This window comes from Lontra canadensis, unplaced genomic scaffold (genome assembly GCF_010015895.1).
Source record: "Lontra canadensis isolate GAN:19392208 unplaced genomic scaffold, GSC_riverotter_1.0 scaffold20, whole genome shotgun sequence".
Classification (NCBI taxonomy): domain Eukaryota; kingdom Metazoa; phylum Chordata; class Mammalia; order Carnivora; family Mustelidae; genus Lontra; species Lontra canadensis.
In genome coordinates, this window is record NW_022631014.1 from 15,476,465 (window position 1) to 15,498,058 (window position 21,594).

The following is a 21,594-nucleotide window of genomic DNA, read 5'->3' on the forward strand; positions in this document are numbered from 1 at the left end:
TGATTTCATCTTTCCCTTACATGATACATGACTTCCTTATGATGTTATTTAAAATCTAATGGGATTATGCTCTGTAAGCTCCTGATGGAAGGATGTATATTTTCTTATTATGCAGGCAACCTACCATGATGGAAAAGTACATTAGATAAAGTGTTAGAAGTCTCTGGGCTCTGGTAGCCAGTGAGACCAGGCCAGATGGTTACCTCTTTCTTTTCTTTTCTTTTCTTTTCTTTTCTTTTTTTTTTTTAAATTAAATTTTATTTTTTTTCAGTGATCCATAATTCATTGTTTATGCACCACACCCAGTGCTCCATCAATTCGTGCCCTCCTTAATACCTACTACCAGGCTCACCCAACCCCCCACCCTCACCCCCCTCCTCTCCAAAACCCTCAGTTTGCTTCTCAGAGTCCACAGTCTCTCATGGTTGGGGGAAATCGGAGGGGGAAACCAACCATAATTACCTCTTTCTGAGTCTCAGCTCCGCTGGGAGTCTGTGTGGGGCTATGAAATTGCATGGGCTTTGCATTCACACAGACCTGGGTGTGACTCACAGATCTGCCCTCTGGGTAAATTGCCTTAAGTGCTGAGCCTCAGTTTCCTCAATTCTAAGATGGGGATAGCGTATACATCAGATACTAATAATTACCTTTTGAATGAGCAAGTACAAGAACTACTTTGCACTGGTGCCAGATTCTTCCTGGGCGGGTAGCAGATGTTGGAGACTGGAGGTTGCAGTGGCTGTGCTTGGTGTGGTCAAGCGTGCTTATCTTGTATTCTCGTTAGAAAAGTACATGAAAACAACAGTGAGGGTATTTGAGAAATGTGGTAATAGCAATTACTCCAGAATGGCGAAATTTGGGGGAAACGAGGTATTCACAAATGCTTTTTTTTTTTTTTTTTTTTTTGGATAATTTTTGTTATGCATCTTCTGAGGTTACTTCCCCAAGGTAAAACTTGGCATTGCAAATAGGATTTTTAGATATTTTTTGAGGATGTAAAACTTTGAGAAGGTTTGTGGTGTGATCACTAAAAAGAAACCAAACAAAACCTCACACTTCAGCTAAAACTTATATCCTTGAATGGGGTGCCCCCTGCTGACTTGTAAAAATTGACATTTTTTATCCTTTCCAAGGACAGTCATCCCCCCACCCCCGCCCCGCCCTGCCGCCATCTTTTAGATTCAAACTTCATTATAAAACAGCTTGTGTTTGAGGAAAGTGATAAATAATAAGGTAGTCAAATCCTCTGCTTGGAACCTTCTTTCCATTTGTCTTCCTCCATTCAAACACCAGTTCTTCCAGCAGGGCCTTCTCTGACCTAGGTCATATCCCCTTAACAGCATATAAGGGTCCTCAACTTAGCTGGGGGGTAGCCACTGTTGAAGTAGATGTGTTTATTCCTTGGCTTTGTTCAGCATACAGAAAAACAAAGTAGAATAACATAGAATTTGTTTCTCCGAACTGAGGGTCTGGATGGCGGGGAGGTGGGGGAATGGGATAACTGGGTGATGAACATTAAGGAGGGAATGTGTCAGCATGGGGTATTATAGGAGACTGATGAATCACTGCTCTCTACCTCTGAAACTAATAATATATGTTAATAAATTGAATTTAAATAAAATTAAAAGAAGTTTTGTTTCTCTTCCCCTTATAATGTGTCTACATTTTTTAGAGAGAGAAATAGGGAAGGGACTGAAGGAGTGGGAAAGAGATAATCTTAAGCAGGTGCTATACTCAGCATGGAGCCTGTTGAAGGGCTTGATCTCATGACCCTGAGATCATGACCTGAGCTGAAATCAAGACAGGAACTTAACAAACTGAGCTACCCAGGCACCCCATATGTTATGCATTTTTTAATGTCATTAACAATTTGTCTAAGATTTTTTTCAAGGTATGCCTTTTCTTCTATGCTAGGAATGTCTGATCATTTAATTTACCCTGTTCCCTATTTTTGGATAATATTGTAACATAAATAATATGTCAATGAACATTTTTGTGTTTAAATCTTGGTGCCTGTTTATTTTTTCTTTTTCCCCTGAGGGCAGATTCATAGAATTAGAACAAATGAGTACAAGGCAATAAATAATTCTGATAAAATGCTAAAACATTCTTTAGAAACATTGTATTGACATGCATTCCCAGTTGGTGTTTATAAAAATGCCCTTTTGTTAGAACTTTCCAACAGTGGATATTTATGAAATTTTGTATCCTTTGCCAATCAACTTTATTGAGGCATGTAATCCACATATAATAATGCATAATATTTTAGTATATGTGCTGCCAAAGCGAGCACAGTAATGCATAATATTTTAATTAAACTGTTTTGGGGCACCTGGGTGGCTTAGTGAATTAAGCCTCTGCCTTCCGCTCAGGTCATGATCTCAGGGTCCTGGGATCAAGCCCCGGATTGGGCTCTCTGTTCAGCAGGGAGCCTGCTTCCCCACCCATCTCTCTCTGCCTGCCTCTCTGCCTACTTGTGATCTCTGTCTGTCAAATAATACAGGTTTTTTTTTTTTTTTTTTTTTAAGATTTTGACTGTGGAAATATACATCATATGAAATTGACGATTTTAGTGAGTGTACAATTCAGGGGTCTTAAGTATATTCTCAATGCTGTGCAACCATCACCACTATCAATTTCCAGAACTTTTTCATCATCCTAAAAAGAAGCCATTACCCATTAAACTTTAACTCTCCATCCTCCTTCTCCCAGTCCTGGTAAACTTCTATTCTACCTTTTGTTTCTATGAATTTGCTTATTCTATGCCTAAATTAATTGGGATAATACGATATTTATCTTTTTGTGCCTGACTTAATTCGCTTAGCTTAACGTTTTCATGTTCAGCCATGTCATAGCATGTATCAGAAGGTCTTCCCTTTTTAAGGTAGATTAATATCCCCTAGATGTATATGCCACATTTAAAAAAATTTTATTATGTTAGTCACCATACAGTACATCATTAGTTTTTGATGTGTTCCAAGATTCGTTGTTTAGGTATAATACCCAGTGTTCCATTTTATCTTTTTACTTGTTGATGGATACTTGGGTTGCTTCTCTCTTTGGCTATTGCAATTAATACTGCTGTGAACATTGGTATATAAATATCTGTTTGAGTCCCTGCTATCAGTTACTTTGGGTATATACGTAGGAGTGGAGTTGTTGGATTATTTGGTAATTCTATCTTCTCATTTACTGAGGAGACCTCATACTGTTTTCCACAGCGGCTGTACTATCTTACATTCCTTCTAGCAGTGCACAAGGCTTCCAATTTGTCCACATCCTCCTCCTCATCATTTTTTAATAGTAGCTATCCTGATGGGTGTGAAGCTGTACACCTGCGTGGTTTTGATTTGCAGTTCACTGATGACTAGTAATGTTGTGCATCTTTTCATGTATTTGTTGACCATCTGTTTTTCTTCTTTGGAGAAATGTCCATTCATGTTCTTTGCCTGTTTTCTAATTGGGTTTTATGTTGTTGATTTGTAAGAGTTCTTCATATCTTCTGGCTGTTACCTCCTTATCAGATTAGGTGACTTGGAAATACTATTTCCCATTCTGTGGGTTGCCTTTTTGCTCTTGATAGTGTCCTTTGAAACTCACATTTTCCACTTTTTCTTTTGTTGCCTGTGCTTTTAATGTCATATGCAAGAAATCATTGCCAAATTCAGTGTCTTAAAGCTTTTCATTTCTTCTAAGAGTTTTACAGTTTTAGCTTTTGTATTTAGGTTTTTGATCAATTTTGAGTTAATTTTTGTATATGGTGTTAGTAAGGGTTTGACTTCATTCTTTTGCACATGTATATCCAGTTTTCCCAGCACCATTTGTTGAAAAGGCTGCTGTTTCCCCACTGATTGGTATTGGCACCCTTGCCGATAATCTTTTGACCACATATATGAGGGTTTATTTAGTCTAAATACCAGTCTTTATGCCAGTCCCAGAGTGTCTTGATTACCATAGCTTTGTAACAGTTAAGTTCTGGAGTCAAAGTGTGAGACCTCCAACTTTTTTCTCTTTTTCAAGATTGTTTCTTGGTTGGGGTCCCTTGGGAGTCATATAAATTTTAGGAAGGATTTTCTAATTTTTGGTTTAGGTTTGACACTTGAATAAGGTAAAGTAAATGTTCATCAGTTTTTAAAATATGGTTTCTCTGTAAATTTTGTTGCTCTGCTTTACCTCTTAGTTGATTGGATTTCATTTTTTTCAGTAGTTCTATTTTTTTCTTTTTTCCTTTCTTTTTTTTCTTTTTTAATTCAAGATCTCTGAGTCTCTGCTTCTCAAGTTGTTGCCTCCTCAAGGTTTTGTCTCTGGTTGTAGGGTTTAGGCACAGGGGGCTGACTGAGACCTTCTTGTGCCCTTGGGCTTGTTCACCCCTATGCTGTGCTTCGGAATTTGCCCTCTGTTTGCACAGCTCTGGAAGACTCAGGGCCAACCTGTCTTTTTCTTCTTCTTTATATGTGACTAGTTGGTTTCTTTCTCAGTATCTGGATTTTTCTTTATTCTAGGCCATGAAATTTTATTGGAATGTGTATAGGTATTTTCACTAATTTGCTATGCCAGATTAAGTGCTTCAGGCTTCCTTTAGCTTCCCTGTTTCCTTAAGATCTCTTCTTCTGTGTTTTATCCTTTTTCTGCTCCTGAAAGTCCTGTGGATGGGTATGGGATTTCCTGTCTTTCTCTCTCTCTCTTTTTTTTTTTTTTTTTTAAGATTGATTTATTTGTGACAGCGAGAGCAGGAGGGAAAGAGAGAGGGGAGAGAGAATCTCGAGCAGATTCTGTGCTGAGCATAGAGCCCAACACAAGGCTTGAATTTATGACCCTGAGATCATGACCTGAACTGAAACCAAGAGTCAGGTCATTTAACTGAGTGTACCACCCAGGTGCCCCTCCTGTCTCTTTACTCTTCATTCCCTTTTGCTTTCTCACTCTTTTGTTGAGATATCATTCACATATCATAAGATTCACTTTTTTGGCTTTTTATTGAGTTTGTTTGTTTGTTTACTTATTTACTTGAGCAGTTTTAAGTTCACAGCAAAATTCAGACGAAGGTATAGAGATTTCTCGTATGCCTCCTGTCCCCATGCAGGCTAGCCTCCCCTATTATCACCCCCCACCCCTATTAGAGCTGATACACCTATATTGGCATGGTGTAATCACCCAAGTTCATAGTTTACAGTTTAATCTTGGTTTATACATTCCGTGTGCTTGGACAAATGCATTATGACCTGTATTGTCCTTATGGTATCATATGGAATATTTTCATTGCCCTAAAAATCGGTGCTCTGCCTATTTATCCCTCTGACAATCACTGAAATTTTACTTTCTCCATCGTTTCACCTTTTCCAGAATGCCCTACTGGTAATCCTACAATAATGAGATCCTACGATATGTATCTTCAGGATTGGCTTCTTTCACTTAGTAATAGGCATTTAAGGTTCCTCCATCTCTTTTCATAGCTTGACAGCTCATTTCTTTTTAGTGCCAAATATCTCTTTGTCTACATGTACCACAGTTTGTTCACATACTGAAGGACCCCCTGGTTGCTTCCAAGTTTAGCATTTATGAATAAAACTTCTGTAAACACCATGTGGACATATGCTTTCAACTCCTTTGGGTAAGGCCCAAGGAGTAGGATTGCTGGATTGTTTAGTAGGAGTATGTTTAATTTTGTAAGAAACTTTGAAACTGTCTTCCAAAGTGGCTATACTATGTTGCGTTCCCATCAACAATGAATGAGAGTTCCTGTTGCTCCATAGCCTTGCTAACATTTGGTGTTGTCAGCGTTTTGGAATTTGGCCATACTTATTGGGGTTTAGTAGTATATTTTAATTTGCATTTCCCTGTTGACATATGATGTGGAGTGTTTTCTCATATGTTTATTTGCCATCTGTTTATCTTTTTTGCTGAGGTATCTGTTAAGATCTTTGGCTCGTTTTTTCATTTGGTTGTTTTCTTACTGAGTTTTAAGAGTTCTTTGTATATTGTGAAAGACCGTCTTGTATCAGGTATGCCTTCTGTAAATATCTTCTTCCATTCTGTGGCTTGTCTTCTCATTTTCCTTATGTTATCTTTCACAGAATAGAAATCTATCCATCTTTCTTTCTTTCTTTCTTTCATTCATTCATTCATTCATTCATTCATTTAAGAGAGAGTATAAGCAGGGGGGAGTGTCAGGGAGAGAGAGAAGCAGGTTCCCCTCTGAGCAGGGAGCATGATGCGGGGCTCCAGGACCTTGGGATCATGACCTGAGCTGAAGGCAGTCATTTAACCAACTGAGCCATCCAGGTGCCCATAGAAGTTTTTATTTAGATAAAGACCAGGTTATTTCTTTCATGGACTGTGCCTTTGGTGGTTGTATCTAAAATGTCCTTGCCACACCTGAGGTTATGTAGGTTTTTTTTCTCCTATGTTACCTTCCAGCAGTTTTATACTTTGACATCTTACTCTTAGGTCTTTGATCTATTTTGTATTTTTATAAAGTGAGTAAGATCTGTTTCCAGATTCTTCCTTTTTTTTTTTTTTTTTTGCATGTATATTAGCACAATTTATTGAAAAGACCATCTTTGCTCCATTGTATTAACTTAGCTTCTTTGTCAAAGATCCTTTAAGTGTGTTAATGTGAGTCTATTTCTTAGTCCTTTGTTCTGTTTCATTGATCCTTTTGTTTATTCTTTTGTTAATACCACACTGTCTTGATGACTGTAACTTTGTAGTGAACCTTGATGAAGTCCGGTGGTGTCAGGCACCTGAATGCTTGTACATATGTATTCATTGTAGCCTCCTTGCAGTGCTTGGAAAAGAAGTTGGTTGAAGTTTCCCACCACTCTCGGGTATACTTTTAATTCTTTTTTACATGGTGTGTAGTAATACTCTTTGTAGTTTATGCTGCTTTTAGTTACAAGGAATCTTTTTCTCATTTAGTTAGCCTAAAATTCTTTTTTTGAGGTTTATATTGAAAACCCTGTTCTTCTTTCTTTGACCTCATGCAGTGATATAGTCACTCCTTTCCTACTAAGGTGTTTAGTTACCTTATATTTGATGTTGATGTTCTCTTTATTCAGGGCCTACTTGATGCAAGGGACTCTCTTGATTTTGGCATTGGTGAGCAGTACCAAGGCCTTGCCTTCGTTGGCCTTCTACGCTGGTGGAGGAACAGATAATAAACAAACACATGAAGAAGGAAGTACTTTTAGATCTTCTCTGTCTAACGTAGCCTCTAGCTGTATGTGGTTATTAAAATTTAAATTTCAAAGTAATTCCACAAAACATTCTTAACTTGTACCAGCTCTATTTTAAGTGTTTAATAGTCACATGTGACCAATGGATACTCTTTTGAATAGTGTAGATATAGAACCTATCTGTCATTGCATGAAGGTTATTGGCCAGTGCAGTTTTGCATAATGTCATGGATATGGGGACACTTCTGAGGTATAGTGTAACAGGACACTAGGGACATCCAAAGTGGTGACATTTAAGAAGAAAGCTGTTTATGAGAAGAAGTCTTTTTTGAGGGCATCATATATAGGATATAGTTGTATGTAAGTATTTGGTATAAACTGAGAAAGGTTTTTATTAAATATAATTAAATTTAATTATTTTCATAATTAAAACTAAGAATGTTAAGATAGTGTGTTATCTCTTGTTCTGATAGGGATTGTATCTGCTGAGATTGGAGAAGTTAATCAGTATGTTGTAATACATTTTTCTTTTAGTTGAGTAAGTCTTGTAGACAGTATTTACTTTCGTACATAGAAAAAAACAGGTTAGTGTTTGGAAGTACGTTTGGGTTTGCCCTAGAACCAAGATAAGTTTTTGCCTTGCATCCTCTAGTTCAGTAGTCCGTTTTTGATAGTGTTTTATCATTATAAAAAAATTTGTTTTGAAGTTAATCCATCTATCCCTTGAAATTGCATGCATGTGGAAATTGAAGCATAATTCACTTGGCTGTGGTCACAAAATGGGTCAGTGGCAGAGCAGTGACTAGGAGCTTTTTCTTGTAACTTTTGGTCCAATGTCCTACCAAATCTTTTTCAAAATGATCACTTTTATTTATTTTTTTATTTTTTAAGGATTTTATTTATTTATTTGACAAACAGAGGTCACAAGTAGGCAGAGAGGCAGGCAGAGAGAGAGGAGGAAGCAGGATTCTTGCTGAGCAAAGAGCCCGATGTGGGGCTCGATCCCACGACCCTGGAATCATGAGCTGAAGGCAGAGACTTTAACCCACTGAGCCACCCAGGTGCCCCAAAATGATCACTTTTAAAGAATAATCTTGTTAAGACCATCTTTTCAACACATGGTGTTGGGGAAAACTGGACAGACACATGCAAAACAATGAAACTGGACTACTTTCTTACACCAAATACAAAAATAACCTCAAAATGGAATAAGGGCTTACGTGTGGGACCTGAAACCCTCAAAATCCTAGAAGTGAGCATAGGCAGTGATGACTCTGACATCAGCCATAGCAACATTTTTCTAGATGTCTCCTGAGGCAAGGGAAATAAAAGAAAAAATAAACTCTTGGGATTACATCAAAATAAAAGCTTCTGCACAGCAAAGGAAACAAAACTAAAAGGCAACTTATGGAATGGGAGAAGACATTTGCAAATGATCTATTGATAAAACTTACATAACTCAAGACGTAGAAAACAATCCAATTAAAAATTGGCAGAAGACCTAGACATTTCTCCAAAGAAGACCTTGACATGACAGCAGACACATGAAGAGATGTTCAGCATCACTGATGATCAGGGAAATGCAAATCAAAACTAGTGACCTATCTCCTCACACCTGTCAGAATGGATAAAATCAACAAGAGACAAGTGCCGGTGAGGATGTGGAGAAAAAGGAACCTTCTTACACTGTTGGTGGGAACGCAAACTGGTGTAGCCACTGTGGAAAAGTGTGGAGGTTCCTCAAAAAATTAAAAATAGAACTACCATATGATCCAGTAATTACTACTGAGTATTTGCCAAAGAATACAAACACACTAATGCAAAGGGATACATTCACCCCTATGTATTTTGCAGCATTATTTGCAGTAGTCAAACTGTAGAAGCAGCCCAAGTGTATACCGATAGGTGAATGGATAAAGAAGATATAATGCAATATCACTCAGCCATAAAGAATGGAATCTTGCATTTGTGACAATATGGATGGAGCTGGAGAGTATGATGTAAGCAAAATAAGTCAGCCAGAGAAAGACAAAAACCATATGCTTTCACTCATATATGGAATTAAAGGAAAAAAAAAAAAGACCAGAAACCAGACTGTTAACTATAGAGAACAAACTGATGGTTACCAGAGAGGAGGTGGGTGGTGGTGGGGGGGTTGGGTGAAACCGGTGACGGGGCTGAAGGAGCAGACTGGCCCAATCCCTATATTGTACACCTGAAACTTCTATAACACTGCTTCAAGTACACTGGAATTAAAATTTAAATAACAGTGTAATGTTTTTTATTTAGAGGCAGGATGCTCGTCCTACAAATGCCTAGGACTTCTTTAATTTGTAAATGTTACGAGATTTGAATGGTTAATTCAAGAAGTATTGAAATCTGTAAGAATGATGTCAGTATGTTAGAGTTCTGATAACATGAATACTTTCCTGTGGTCCTTCTTGGAGTCTGATTTGTTTCCCTTCGTGGGTCCTGTGTAGTTAAGAACCTGAAAAGTTAAACTCTCTGGCTGGTATACACACTGATTAGCCCAGAGAGCATGCAAGCATCAATATGAATACAGTGCTTAAAAAAAAAATACAGTTCTCATCAACTCACATGTCCAACTATTTTCTCCAATTAAAAAAATCTTCTGACTGAACTTTTGCAAATCATCTGAAAATGGTATGTAATAATTTATTGACCTTATTTTCTGTTGAATAATGATACAGAAACACCTCACTAAAACTAGTAGTTTTTGGAACAATATTTGTAAGATCAAGGATTGTAAAAAATTTCTATAAAAGTGGATATATAAATATTTAACTGTTCTGTTATTTTTTATCACTTATGAATAAAACCCTTGGTCTGCTAATAAGTGGGACCTAACCTTTAGCCAAATACTGCTGTACCCAGAAATAAAAGGATTCATTACATTTTTTCTCCTCTCTGGTTAAGGCCCTTCATAAAGTTTATCTGGCATTCTACCACAAAAGCCCAACTTGGTCAACTTGATTCGCTATTAGACTCCATCCCCTGCAGAGGGCATTGCTGCTCTTGTCCCTTCGTATACATGAGGGCCATATATGTGGGGGAGTGAATGCTCATCCTAGCATGCCTCATTTTGATCTTACATTAATGCTGAGAATCGTGTAATGTAACTAAGTAGGGCTAGTTACTTGGGTCTCTAACTCTCTTCTTCAGAGTTTATTTTTCTCCATTAACAGACGGGCCAAGGTTGCTCGGGTGATTGGTTTACTGGCCTCGCACACAACTGAGCTCCAGGAAAATATACCGGTTACTGAGGTAATTCTCTTATTACTGGAATGTTACAAATGACAAAAAAAGTTGTTCCTGACTTTGTAATTTAGAATGCGCAGCTTTCATTGACCTTCACTTAAGTTTTCTTTGTGGAATTGTGGCAATTATAAAATAACCTCAGTAGACCCTTAGGCGTAAATACAGCTGCACATTTATAACCTATTCGTTATTAAAGGTGATAACGGTGCAGTTAAAAGGCTTGTGGGCTCTATTCATCATTATTTCAGGAATTTTTGGATAACCCTTATTTCATTCCTAGTTTTCTTGTAGTCTACTCAACATTTTATTATACTTAATTTATTTCCTAGTTGAAGCATAGCTTATAATTCCAATTAAAATCCTTTCAATCCTGAATTTCATGTTTTTATCCTCACCAGTTGTCAGTTATTTCGGACAACAATCCAAGTATTTAATGGCCATGCGTGCTTGAAAGAGATTTTTGAAATATTTTGAAAATACTGCTACTGGGAAGCGTTTAGTAAATCTAAGTCCCATCAAGTGAATGCTACCATTGTACTGTCTTTCTGAGCATCCTTTACCCCTTGGACTAGGGGAATGTCAAGAGTTGAAATAGGCAAAAAGAACCAAGGTTTGTAAGGGCAAGGGCAAGAACTTCTGAAGGAAGGAGAATGTGGGAAGAAGGAAGCGGGAGGAAGAGAGGGGGTTTTTGTAGAACCAGGACCTGATGGTGTGGTAGTTGGGGCTTGAGGAGGACTTGTTTAGCCAAGTATTGTCCAATAGAACTTTCTGTAGTGATGGAAAATGTTCTGTAACTTTGCTTTCCCAGCCAGTTGCTGGGATGGCATCCCAGTTATCCCTGGTCTGAGTGGCCATGCACAGACAATTAATTTAAGGTCCCTGCATTTCCTTTGCTCATAATTCCATCCCTACTTCCTGCAAACTGCAAACTGTGAGATCCCTGTGTCACTAAGACTAACCTTTTTCTTGTTTTTATGGGACCAAAAAGAATGAATTGTGACCTTAGCAACCCCTGATGGTACCCAATTTGGCTATCAGAGATGTGTAAGCTTGACTTTTCTAAGACCAAGCAGATAGGGCAGTATCACTAAGCAGAGAGGTTTTTAGCTCAAAAGTTGGGGGGCTTCTTCTGACGACTCAGAGGAAGGGTTTCCAGTGAAACAGAGTGGTACTCTAGGAGATGAAAGAGAGGTTAAAATTCTATAAGTCCTGACATTCTAGAGGGCATTCCTAGATAATCAGAACAGGTAGTCAGTACTCAGGAGCAGCGTGCCATGAATAGTGAGACCCTGAAGATGTAAAATAGGACTGTTGAGTTAAAATGTTCAATAGGTGCCAAAATGAGTGGGGTGAATACTTGAGGAAGCTGAGTTAGTGGATCTGAAGATGAGCTGCATGAATTCTTTTAGGATTCAGAAGGAAAAGAGAAGAGTTAAAAATTATTAACTACAAAAGAATGGAAGAGAGTTCCAGAAGATCTGTTCTGCTGTCCAGTATGGCAGACAGTAGCCCAAAATGACGTTTGAGCTTTTGAAAAGTAGGTAGTCTGAATTGAGATGAGCTTCAAGTAGAGCTCACATACGAGATTTTGAAGACTCAGTATGTGGGTGTGGGGGGGAAGCATCTCACCTGTAAATTTTTTATAGATTACATTTTCAAATGATAATATTTTGGATCTATTTGGATAAATACATTATTACAATTAATTTCATTTCTTTTTATTTTTTGATGTGGTTCCTGGAAATATTAAAATTACCTTTGTGGTTTGAATTGTATTTCTGTTGGACTGTACTTGTCTGAGATAAACATAATGGGATTTTAAGGCTAGATCAAAGCAAACATTCATGAAAGAAATAATAGAAGAAAATTTCACTCTGAGCTGAAGAAAGACTCAATCTTTAGATGAAAGGTTTCACCAAATGTCAGGCAAGATACTGAAAAAATGAACACATTTAGACCTATACTGGTAAAATTTGTAATTACCAAGAGAAAAAGAAAACCAAAACTCAGGTTATAAACAAAAGCGAATTAGACTTGCATATAACTTACTTGTAACACTACAAGCTGAAGATATGGAAAACAATAGAAATAGAACAAAACTTCAGGGATTGTGTGACCTTAAATTTCTATGTGCAGCTACCCTGTTGCCTGCTTGTGAGGACAAAAGGAAGACTTTTTCAGAAATTCAGAGACTCAGTCTTAATTTCACCAACCTTTCTAAAAAATACTTGAACTTGAGCAAGCTACTTGACTAGCTCCCTATAATCAAATTTTCAGGTAAAGAAGCAAATATAAACAATGAATCATTAATACTTAAATCCAAATGATAGCTGTTAATGTGACATGTAACCTAGAAAGAATGGATTCTTCAGAAAGAATAAATATGCTCTGAAAATATTAATGGTAGCATGGAAGTAGATTCTACATTGTTTTAGAAGATCTGGAAGGAAGAGAAGGGAATAGGAAAGGGCGAGACAAATTGCTGTTCTTTTACTAATTGAACATTTCTTGAGTATCTCTTATGGGCATGGCTGGCGATGTGTTCTATGCAGGAAGATCATTACTCGAGGCAGGTTCTTATTCTAGAAGAAATTCATAGATACTGTTTTATTGTATTGATACTCTTTTGTACCTTGTTTGACAAATATTTGTCAGTGGCTGTGTATATACAAGGTACTCTCTAGGTACTAAGGTGCAGTGTTGAGCAAGAGAGCTAAAAATCTCTGTTCTGATGGAGTCCATGTTCTAGTGTGAGGAAAGAGCGAGAGTGAGCAGATATGTAGCATTGGGTGGTGATAGATGCAATGAAAAAGATAAAAGTAGACTAATGGTGTTTGGGAAGGATGAGGTGGTGGTGGCACCATTTTAGATGGGTTGGTCATCTAAACCCAAGATGGAGAGGAACATCCAAGCAGAGACCTGAAGGGGTCGGGGTGGTGGGGGGACATTTCCTCAGCTGGGGGAAAGGTGAACAGCAGGTGCACAGGATTGACGATGGAAAAGTGGTTGGCATGTTTCGAGGAACGACGCAGAGGTGATATAGCTGGAACTGAGCGAGAGGGAGACTCAGGAGAAGGACATAGAAGATGAAGTTACTGAGATAGCCAGGGACTTGGTCATCCCAAGCCTTGTTGTAAGCCCTGGTCATAACTGGGACTTTATTCCAAATGAGATGGGAAGACATTAGAGGAATTTGAGCAGGGGAGAGAGCCTTGATAGGGCTTATGTTCGAAGAGGATCACTGTGTTACAAGGACGGGGTAAGGTAGAATCAGAACACTAAGAGCCAGTGGTATGTGGTAGTTCAGATGAGGGGTGGTGGTAACTTGGACTAGGTTCGTAGTGGTAGATGTGGTAAAAAATGACTTTATTCTGGGTATATGCTTTCTTTCTGGATAGATCTCAAAGTGTTGACAGATTGGCTGATTGCTGTGATATTTGAAGGCAGACTTTAATAACCAGGTCTAGCCAATATAAATTCTAAAATTCACTATGAAGAGTATTGAGGCATCAGAGAAATGCAAATCAAAACCAAAATGACTTACCAAGGGAGTTGCCAGGTTGGCAAAGATGAAAAAGCCTAAATGTTAGTGAAAGTACTGAACAGAAGGAAGGCTTGTATGCTGCTGGTGGGAATGTGACTGGGCACAGGCTCTCTGGAAAATGGAGGACATCTTTACTCTATAAGCCAGCACCCCTTGTCTTGTAACCAAGTGACATGCTCAAGAATGTATATTACCAGCATTATTTGTAACTATAAGCCCTAAGCATAACCCTATATCTGTCAACAGTAGAATGGACAAAGTGTGGCACCTTCACACGGTGGGATACTAAATAGCATTGTGAATAATGAACCCCAGCTTTGAGCAGCAAGCCTGAACGAATCTCCTTATCATGGACAGTGTCCTAGACATCAGTAGGACATTCTCTGGGGAAAGATTGATGTATAGATTCAGAAATATCCAGGGGCTGTGAAGGTTCTTGTTTAGAAGATAGTTGCTTCTTGATGCCGGATGCCATGAAGGAGAGGCGGATGTAGGTAGATGTCATGGAATGTGTGGAGGTAAGGGGTGCCTTGTGGCAGAATCTGGGAAGACAGGCTGGAGGCCAAGACTGGAACTGAGAGGTTGTCTGCACCCCTGTGGTGTCCTTGTGCTTGGGGCTTCCTGTGGCGGTGACTGCAGACTGTATGTTGTGCTGTTGTAGGAATTCCTGTGGGTCTGAGCAGAAGGCCCCTGCAGAAGGGACCTGTAAGTCACCCCGAGAGATGTGCTCGGCTCACCCCTGGCTCCATGCTGGTGGTCTGTCCCCCTGGTGATTGCTGTTGTCACTGAGAGTGTTTGGTGGGGGCAGTTCTGGAAGCATCTTTGTCTGTGCACCCAGGTTGTTCCTTAGCCCGTGCTTCCCTTCCTTCAGCGACTGGGTACCTCGTGTTCTCAAGATACTGGCCCACTCCTGTTGCTGTTCCTTATTAAACATTGCATCCTCGATGCTGCCTGTGTTGACCGGGGAGGGATGGGTGTTAATTACTGAGGTTCTGGTGTCCTTCATTCGTGTACTGTTCTTTTCTGGGTGTTTGCTGATGTTTTATCTAATTTGAAATGAAACTTGGGAGAAATTATACTTACTTTAAAAATGCAGTAGTATGTCATGAGTTATTTGGGAAACTTCTGAATTATGCATACTGTGAACTAAGTTCCTTTGGATAATGAGAAGTTCCCAGAGTAACCTGAAATTGTGCCAGGTGCTCCTGATGATGCCATCTTCTATTCTGTTATTTCTCACACTTTTTCATTCTTAATTCCTGCTATGGACGGTTGTGACAATTAAAGCAGCCACTAGAGGGCACTCAAACACTGGAAACAAAGTTTGATTAGTGGAATGTATCTTCAATTTGAAGAAGCTGGCTTAACAGGTATACCGCACAGTGTTGCATCTTTCCCCTGGTTTTTGGAGTTTTTACTGCATGGCGCGTGATCTTATTCCATTACCGATTATTGCCATTTGAGATTAATGAACACCATGGCAGCCTATCCAGAAAAATTGTCCTTTCAGGGGGTTTGAGAACCACATGGAGTGCACTGGTGAATCTTAGCTTCAGAACTCTGGAGACCAGGTTTCTGTAACACTCATAATTGTGGGTGTTCATAGATATTTTTCAGTAAATTGTGAATAAAATCTCAAGTGTCAGATATGTCCTGATTTCGGCAGTAGGTTTACTGCTGGTGGACCCTTTTCCCATTGTGACTGAAGATTTTATAGACACTTTAAAGGCATAGAACCTCATTTTATAATTTATCTTTGTATCCCACAGTGCCTGGCCAGCAGAGCAATGAGTATTTTAGGCCCTGAGTCAATGTTGAAGGGTTTAATAAATGATTAAAAGAATGGTAGGGAATTATGGCAGTATAATTTGTTATGGAGAGAAGAGATAGTGGAAAGCTATTTTGCTGTCCTGGTGGTATAATTTAAGTCTCTTTCATCTAATTCTATCACCAGTGGCCACAGAAAAGAGCTAGTTATATTCTCCTAGATGTATTTAGAAGCATTTATTCCATTCTCTATTTTTTCTACAGAAAGAGATAGCCAGCTTCTTAAGCCTATCTTCCTAGATAATACACTTACCCGCCCCCCATAATGATAATGATTATGTGTAATAATTTTTAAGAAATATTCTTGATGTTCTGCTGCATAGATTGTCTTATGCAATGGTTATATTTTAGGAAGTTGAATATAGAATCTAAAAATTAGAACTGGAAGGAAAATTAACAGACATTCTAGTTTGATCCCTTCATTAAACATTTTTGTTGAGGAAGATCTGTACATAAAAGTAAGACAAGAATAAGGGGATACCACTCACTTCCCATAATCACCAGCACTTTGCCAATGTTGTCATCTTACCTCTCTCGGCTACCCCCTACCCCCCATCGTTATGGTAGTATGTTTTTAAAAATCCCAGATGTCATAAATATTTCAGTATATTTAACAGAAAAGAATTTTATTTTATTTTATTTTTTATAAACATATATTTTTATCCCCAGGGGTACAGGTCTGTGAATCGCCAGGTTTACACACTTCACCGCACTCACCATAGCACATACCCTCCCCAATGTCCATAACAGAAAAGAATTTTTAAAAAATACCGTTATCACACCCAACAAAATCATTAGTGTTTTCTGAATATCTTCCAATATCCTGTCAGTACTCGGATTTTTTTCTTTTTTCTATTTTTTTTTTTTTTTAAGTAGTAACTAGTAAAAGTTTATCGTGCACATACCAAAGAGACGGTTTATAAACTAGGAGCACTCAAAACATGGAATGAGGCTCAGTGGTATGCTGTTGTAAAGCAGTTTATGTACTGTGAAGGCAGGAAGTATTTTTTCTTTACAGTGATTGGTTATAATATTGGAATTCTCTTAAAGGGAGTTGGTTAAGTGTTACCTCCTATCGTTTCTGGGGAACTGTTTACATTTCACTTACGATATCCAGAGGAAAAGCAAGAAGTGAGCTAGGCCAAGTTATCCTTGCTTATTCTGCAAAATAAGTTAAATTAAGCTTTGCTTGTATGACTGTTTTTGTCCACTCAGGGAATTCTCTGGTTTCTGTTTGATTTTTAATAATTCCCTCTTTCAAGTCATGCTCTCGATAGGCCAAAGAGTTCCATATTTGCTCTTTTCCATTACGAGTTGTCAGGCTGGAAGGCCATGTAGCCACTGTCTTTATCACTCATGTGGTGGCTGTTAATTTCACCCAGTTGCCTGATTTCTAAGGATGTCATTCAGTGTACACGTGGCTACCGAGAGACAGGTGAAATCCCCATGAGTGTAAAACACAGTAGGTAGGTTCATCTGATGACTATAAGGAGAACAGTAGCCAAGGACTGAAAAATCTCCCAGAGCAGGGATTCTGAGGAGCCAAGATTTAATTGGTTAAATGGGCCTATGGAAAAGGTATCGCTTATTTGGTGGAAAAAATTTTTCTCTAGTCTTGAGGATCCTTTAGATTTTGGGTAGCAATTCCTGATTTGTTGACCTAGAAACACTTCACAAATGACAGGACATGTACCCCCTTGTTGATGCTCCCATTTTGGAGGACTGCTGGAGAGAAACCACTTACTTCAGTTCATATGGCTGGAGGAGCATTGAGGGTCTCGTTAAAACTTTTTTCATTAATTATGGAAAAATCAGTGAGTTTTTTCAAATTCATTAACTCCCAGTTGAAGAAAAAGCATTCTTTTTCAAGATTTTATTTGAGAGAGAGAGAATGAGAGAGAGTAAGCACGAGAGGGGGAAGGTCAGAGGGAGAAGCAGACCCCTTGCTGAGCAGGGAGCCTGATGCAGGACTCAATTTGGGACTCTAGGATCGGGACCTGAGCTGAAGGCAGTAGCTCAACCAACTGAACCACCCAGGTGCCCAAGAAAAGTCATTCTGACAAATATAAAGAAACCAGAGCTTTTTTGAATAACAGGAAGCTTATCTATGCGGTGTTGCTTTATTCACGAATGATTCTACGTTTCAATCTGGCTAGCATTCGAGGAGTCCTAGTTAGTCATTTTGGGTGCAGGATATCCTAACCTACAGCGTCCAGACCATTTGGGTGGGGAACCTTTTGTATATGTTATTACCACAGAGAATGAATAACCAGTATTACTAAAAGAGGTCCAGTAGATAGATCGGAGAACCCCCCCCCCCAATCAGGGGCAATGTGGACATCATGGTTTGGCAATGTGGACATCATGGTTCTTCTTTGTCATGTAAGCATCAGTCCATGCCCATCTTAAATGGCTGTGGTTTAAATGTGGGTCAGAACAAAAACATTCCTTTGAATTTGGCTTAGCAGTCTGTGTATTGTATTGTTAATAAATGCTTGGTTTCCTTTCAATGGTCCCCTGAGTAGTCCTCTATCCAATAAGTGAAACTTATTTATCTTATATGATGGGATTATGGAGACATTCCATTTACCTACAGAGTTTTCATTGAACTAGAACAGCTTCTGTAATTTCCTTGACAATGTGATTAAAGGTATCATTGTTATTATCTAATTTAAAATCTGTCCTGATATAGAGAAGTACAGTCTCCTCCATCTGAGTCAAACTTAGAGGATTTGATTACAAAGTAAGTCTGGAACATGCTCCAAATCTGGTCTCATTAAGTTTCTTTATGCACAGGGTCAGTTTATCCAGCAATGAGGTTTCTGGTGGTTGTGGACCATTTTCTTGATGGTCCCATTTTGTAACTTTTCATTGAGCCAGGGTTGAAATGGGGTCTTGCATTGCATTTAGATAATGTAGGCTTTAAGTCTTTTAATTTCAGACATTTCCCTGTGGTGTTCTAGTGCCATCTTTTAAAGACGAATTGTCATTTGTTTTAGCCAAAGCTGGAATGTCGGAAATTTTATCCCACCCTCTTGATGTCATTTCACATGGTCCTTAATTACCTTCATTTCCTGTGAACTGTAGTTCTTGATGCATAGCCTTGATTAGACGCAAGTTCAGTTTTTTGGCGAGGGGATAGGAATTCTTCATAGTTGGTGCTCTGTATTTCCTGTTGCCTCACGGGGAGAGGCGGGGGAATGTCTGGTTGCCTCACTGTTACTGATGTTAGGATTGCTCACTGGCTCCAGGTATTGTCAGCCTTGTAGCAGAGTTGCCCATCACTCTTTTACTTCATAGTTCATAGCATCCATGGAAGATCATTGCTTAGAAGGCTTAGTCCATCAGGGTTGCAAAAATGATAGTTTTCTCATTTTTAAAAATCCTTATACCTCTTTTTTTTCTTTAAAGATTTTATTTATTTGAGAGAGAAAGTGAGCATGAACAGGGAGAGCTGCAGAAGGAGAGGGCGAAGCAGACTCCCCACTGAGCAGAGAGCCTGATGTGGGGCTCAATCCCAGGATGCTGGGATCATGACCTGAGCCGAAGGTAGATGCTTTTAACCAACTGAGCCACCCAGGTGGCCCTAATAATTTTCTTATTCTGCAATTCCTTTCTCACTTACAGTTGGGAGGTTTTTTTTTTTTTTTAACAGAACTTTCCTATATCAACTAAATTGTTATCCTAAAGCACAGTTTATCAAAGGCAGGATAAGTGATTGTTTCCTTTATAGACCATGTTTCAAAACAAAACGGGGGAGGGAGAGGGGGGGGACGGGGGAGGGAGGGGGGGGACGGGGGAGGGAGAGAGAGAGGGGGGACGGAGACACACACACACGGAGAGAGAGAATGAATAGCTATAGTGGGCTAACCATTTTGCCCATAACAATAACAAATCTGGACAGAATATAAGAACAAAAGTATATAAAATCTAAAGAAGACACACTATTTTTTTAAATTAACATATGTTTTTATTTCAGACATACAGCTTTGTGATTCATCAGTCTTCTGTAACACCCAGTGCTCATTACAACACCTATGCTCCCCAATGTTTATCACCCATTTACCCTATCCCCCCACCTCTCTCCCCTCCAGCACCCTCCATTTGTTTCCTAAGATTAAGAATCTCTTATGGTTTGTCTCCCTCTGGTTTTATCTTGTTTCATTTTTTCCTCTTCTTCTACAGTCCTCTGTGTTATTTCTTAAATTCCACACATCAGTGAGATAATATGATAATTGTGTGTCTCTGATTGACTCCTATTGCTTGGCGTAATACCCTAGTTCCATCCATGTCATTGCCAATGGCAAGATTTTATTTCTTGATAGCTGTGTAATACTCCATTGTGTGTGTGTGTGTGTGTGTGTGTGTGTACATACACATACACCCCACATCTTTAACCATTCATCTCTTGTTGGACATCTGGGCTCTTTTCATAGTTTGGCTACTGTGGACATTGCTCCTATAAACACTGGGGTGCAGGTGCCCCTTCAGATCACTACATTTTTATCTTTGGGGTAAATACCCAGGAGTGCAATTGCTGGGTCATAGGGTAGTTCTATTTTCCATTTTTTAGGAACCTCCGTATTGTTTTCCTGAGTGGCTGTACCATCTTGCATTCCTACCAACAGTGTAGGAGGGCTCTCCTTTCTCTGCAACCTTGCCAACATGTCATTTCCTGATTTGTTAATTTTAGCCATTCTGATTGGTGTGAAGTGGTAGCTCACTGTGGTTTTGGTTTGTATTTCCCTGATGCTGAGTGATGTGGAGCACTTTTTCATGTTTCTGTTGGCCATTTGGATGTCTTCTTTGGGGAGATGTCTGTTCATGTCTTCTGCCCATTTCTTGATTGGATTATTTGTTCTTTGGGTGTTGAGTTTGATAGTCCTTTATAGATTTTGGATACTAGCCCTTTATCGGATATGTGATTTGCACATATCTTCTCCCATTATGTTAGTTGCCTTTTGGTTTTGTTGACTGTTTCCTTTGCTGTGCAAAGGCTTTTTATCTTGATGAAGTCACAATAGTTCATTTTTGCCTTTGTTTTGACTTTGGAGATTTCTCTAGCAAGAATTTGCTCTGCAGCTTGAGGTGGAAGAGCTTGCTGCCTGTGTTTCTCCTCTAGGATTTTGATGGATTCCTGTCTCACATTGAGGTCTTTCATCCATTTTAAGTTTATTTTTGTGTATGGTGTAAGGAAATGGTCCACTTTCTTTCTTCTGCACATGACTGAGGACACACTATTCACAGGAGGGAGGCAGACTTTGAGAGATGTACTTTTAATTGGGTTATCTCCTGCAGGAACTATGAATTCATGCAAGGGAACAGAGTTCAGGTAGAATACAACACTCTTGCTGGGCCAAGGAACTGTGGTTGGAACTTGGCACCGTTAGACAGGAGTGTAAGAAAAGGAGTGGGGGGAAATCTTTCAAGAGTAAAGCCATGAAATATGCACACCAGTTCCTCTGTAGTCCTTAACTAACTTGGAAGCTCTGTGTGTGCTGAGTGATACTGCATGGAAACAGGCAGAGAGTGGCAGCTGGGAGGTTGAAGAGTTCAGCAGAAATTTCAGCAGTTGCCCACTGCTGGGGAGATCAAAGGTTTGGGGGTCAAGTCCCACCAACTTAAGAGGGGCTTGATAAATACCATGGACTTTTCATTGAAATTCTAGGAGGGCTACACTTTAGATCTAAGAACTGTGCCCTAGGACTAAAGGAAAACCAAGTCTTCATAGGGTAGAGGTGATTGGCCAGTATTTTAACTGATTGACAA

The 21,594-nt window shown here is 39.1% G+C and overlaps 1 protein-coding gene across 1 annotated transcript in view; it reads left to right on the forward strand.

Annotated features, from left to right (window-relative positions):
- Window positions 1-21,594, forward strand: part of ULK4 (unc-51 like kinase 4) — a 583,110-nt gene that overhangs the window by 35,705 nt on the left and 525,811 nt on the right. The window contains exon 17 of the mRNA XM_032861108.1: window positions 10,382-10,460. Coding sequence (XP_032716999.1) covers window positions 10,382-10,460 — 79 coding nt within the window. The remainder of the gene's footprint in view (window positions 1-10,381; window positions 10,461-21,594) is intronic.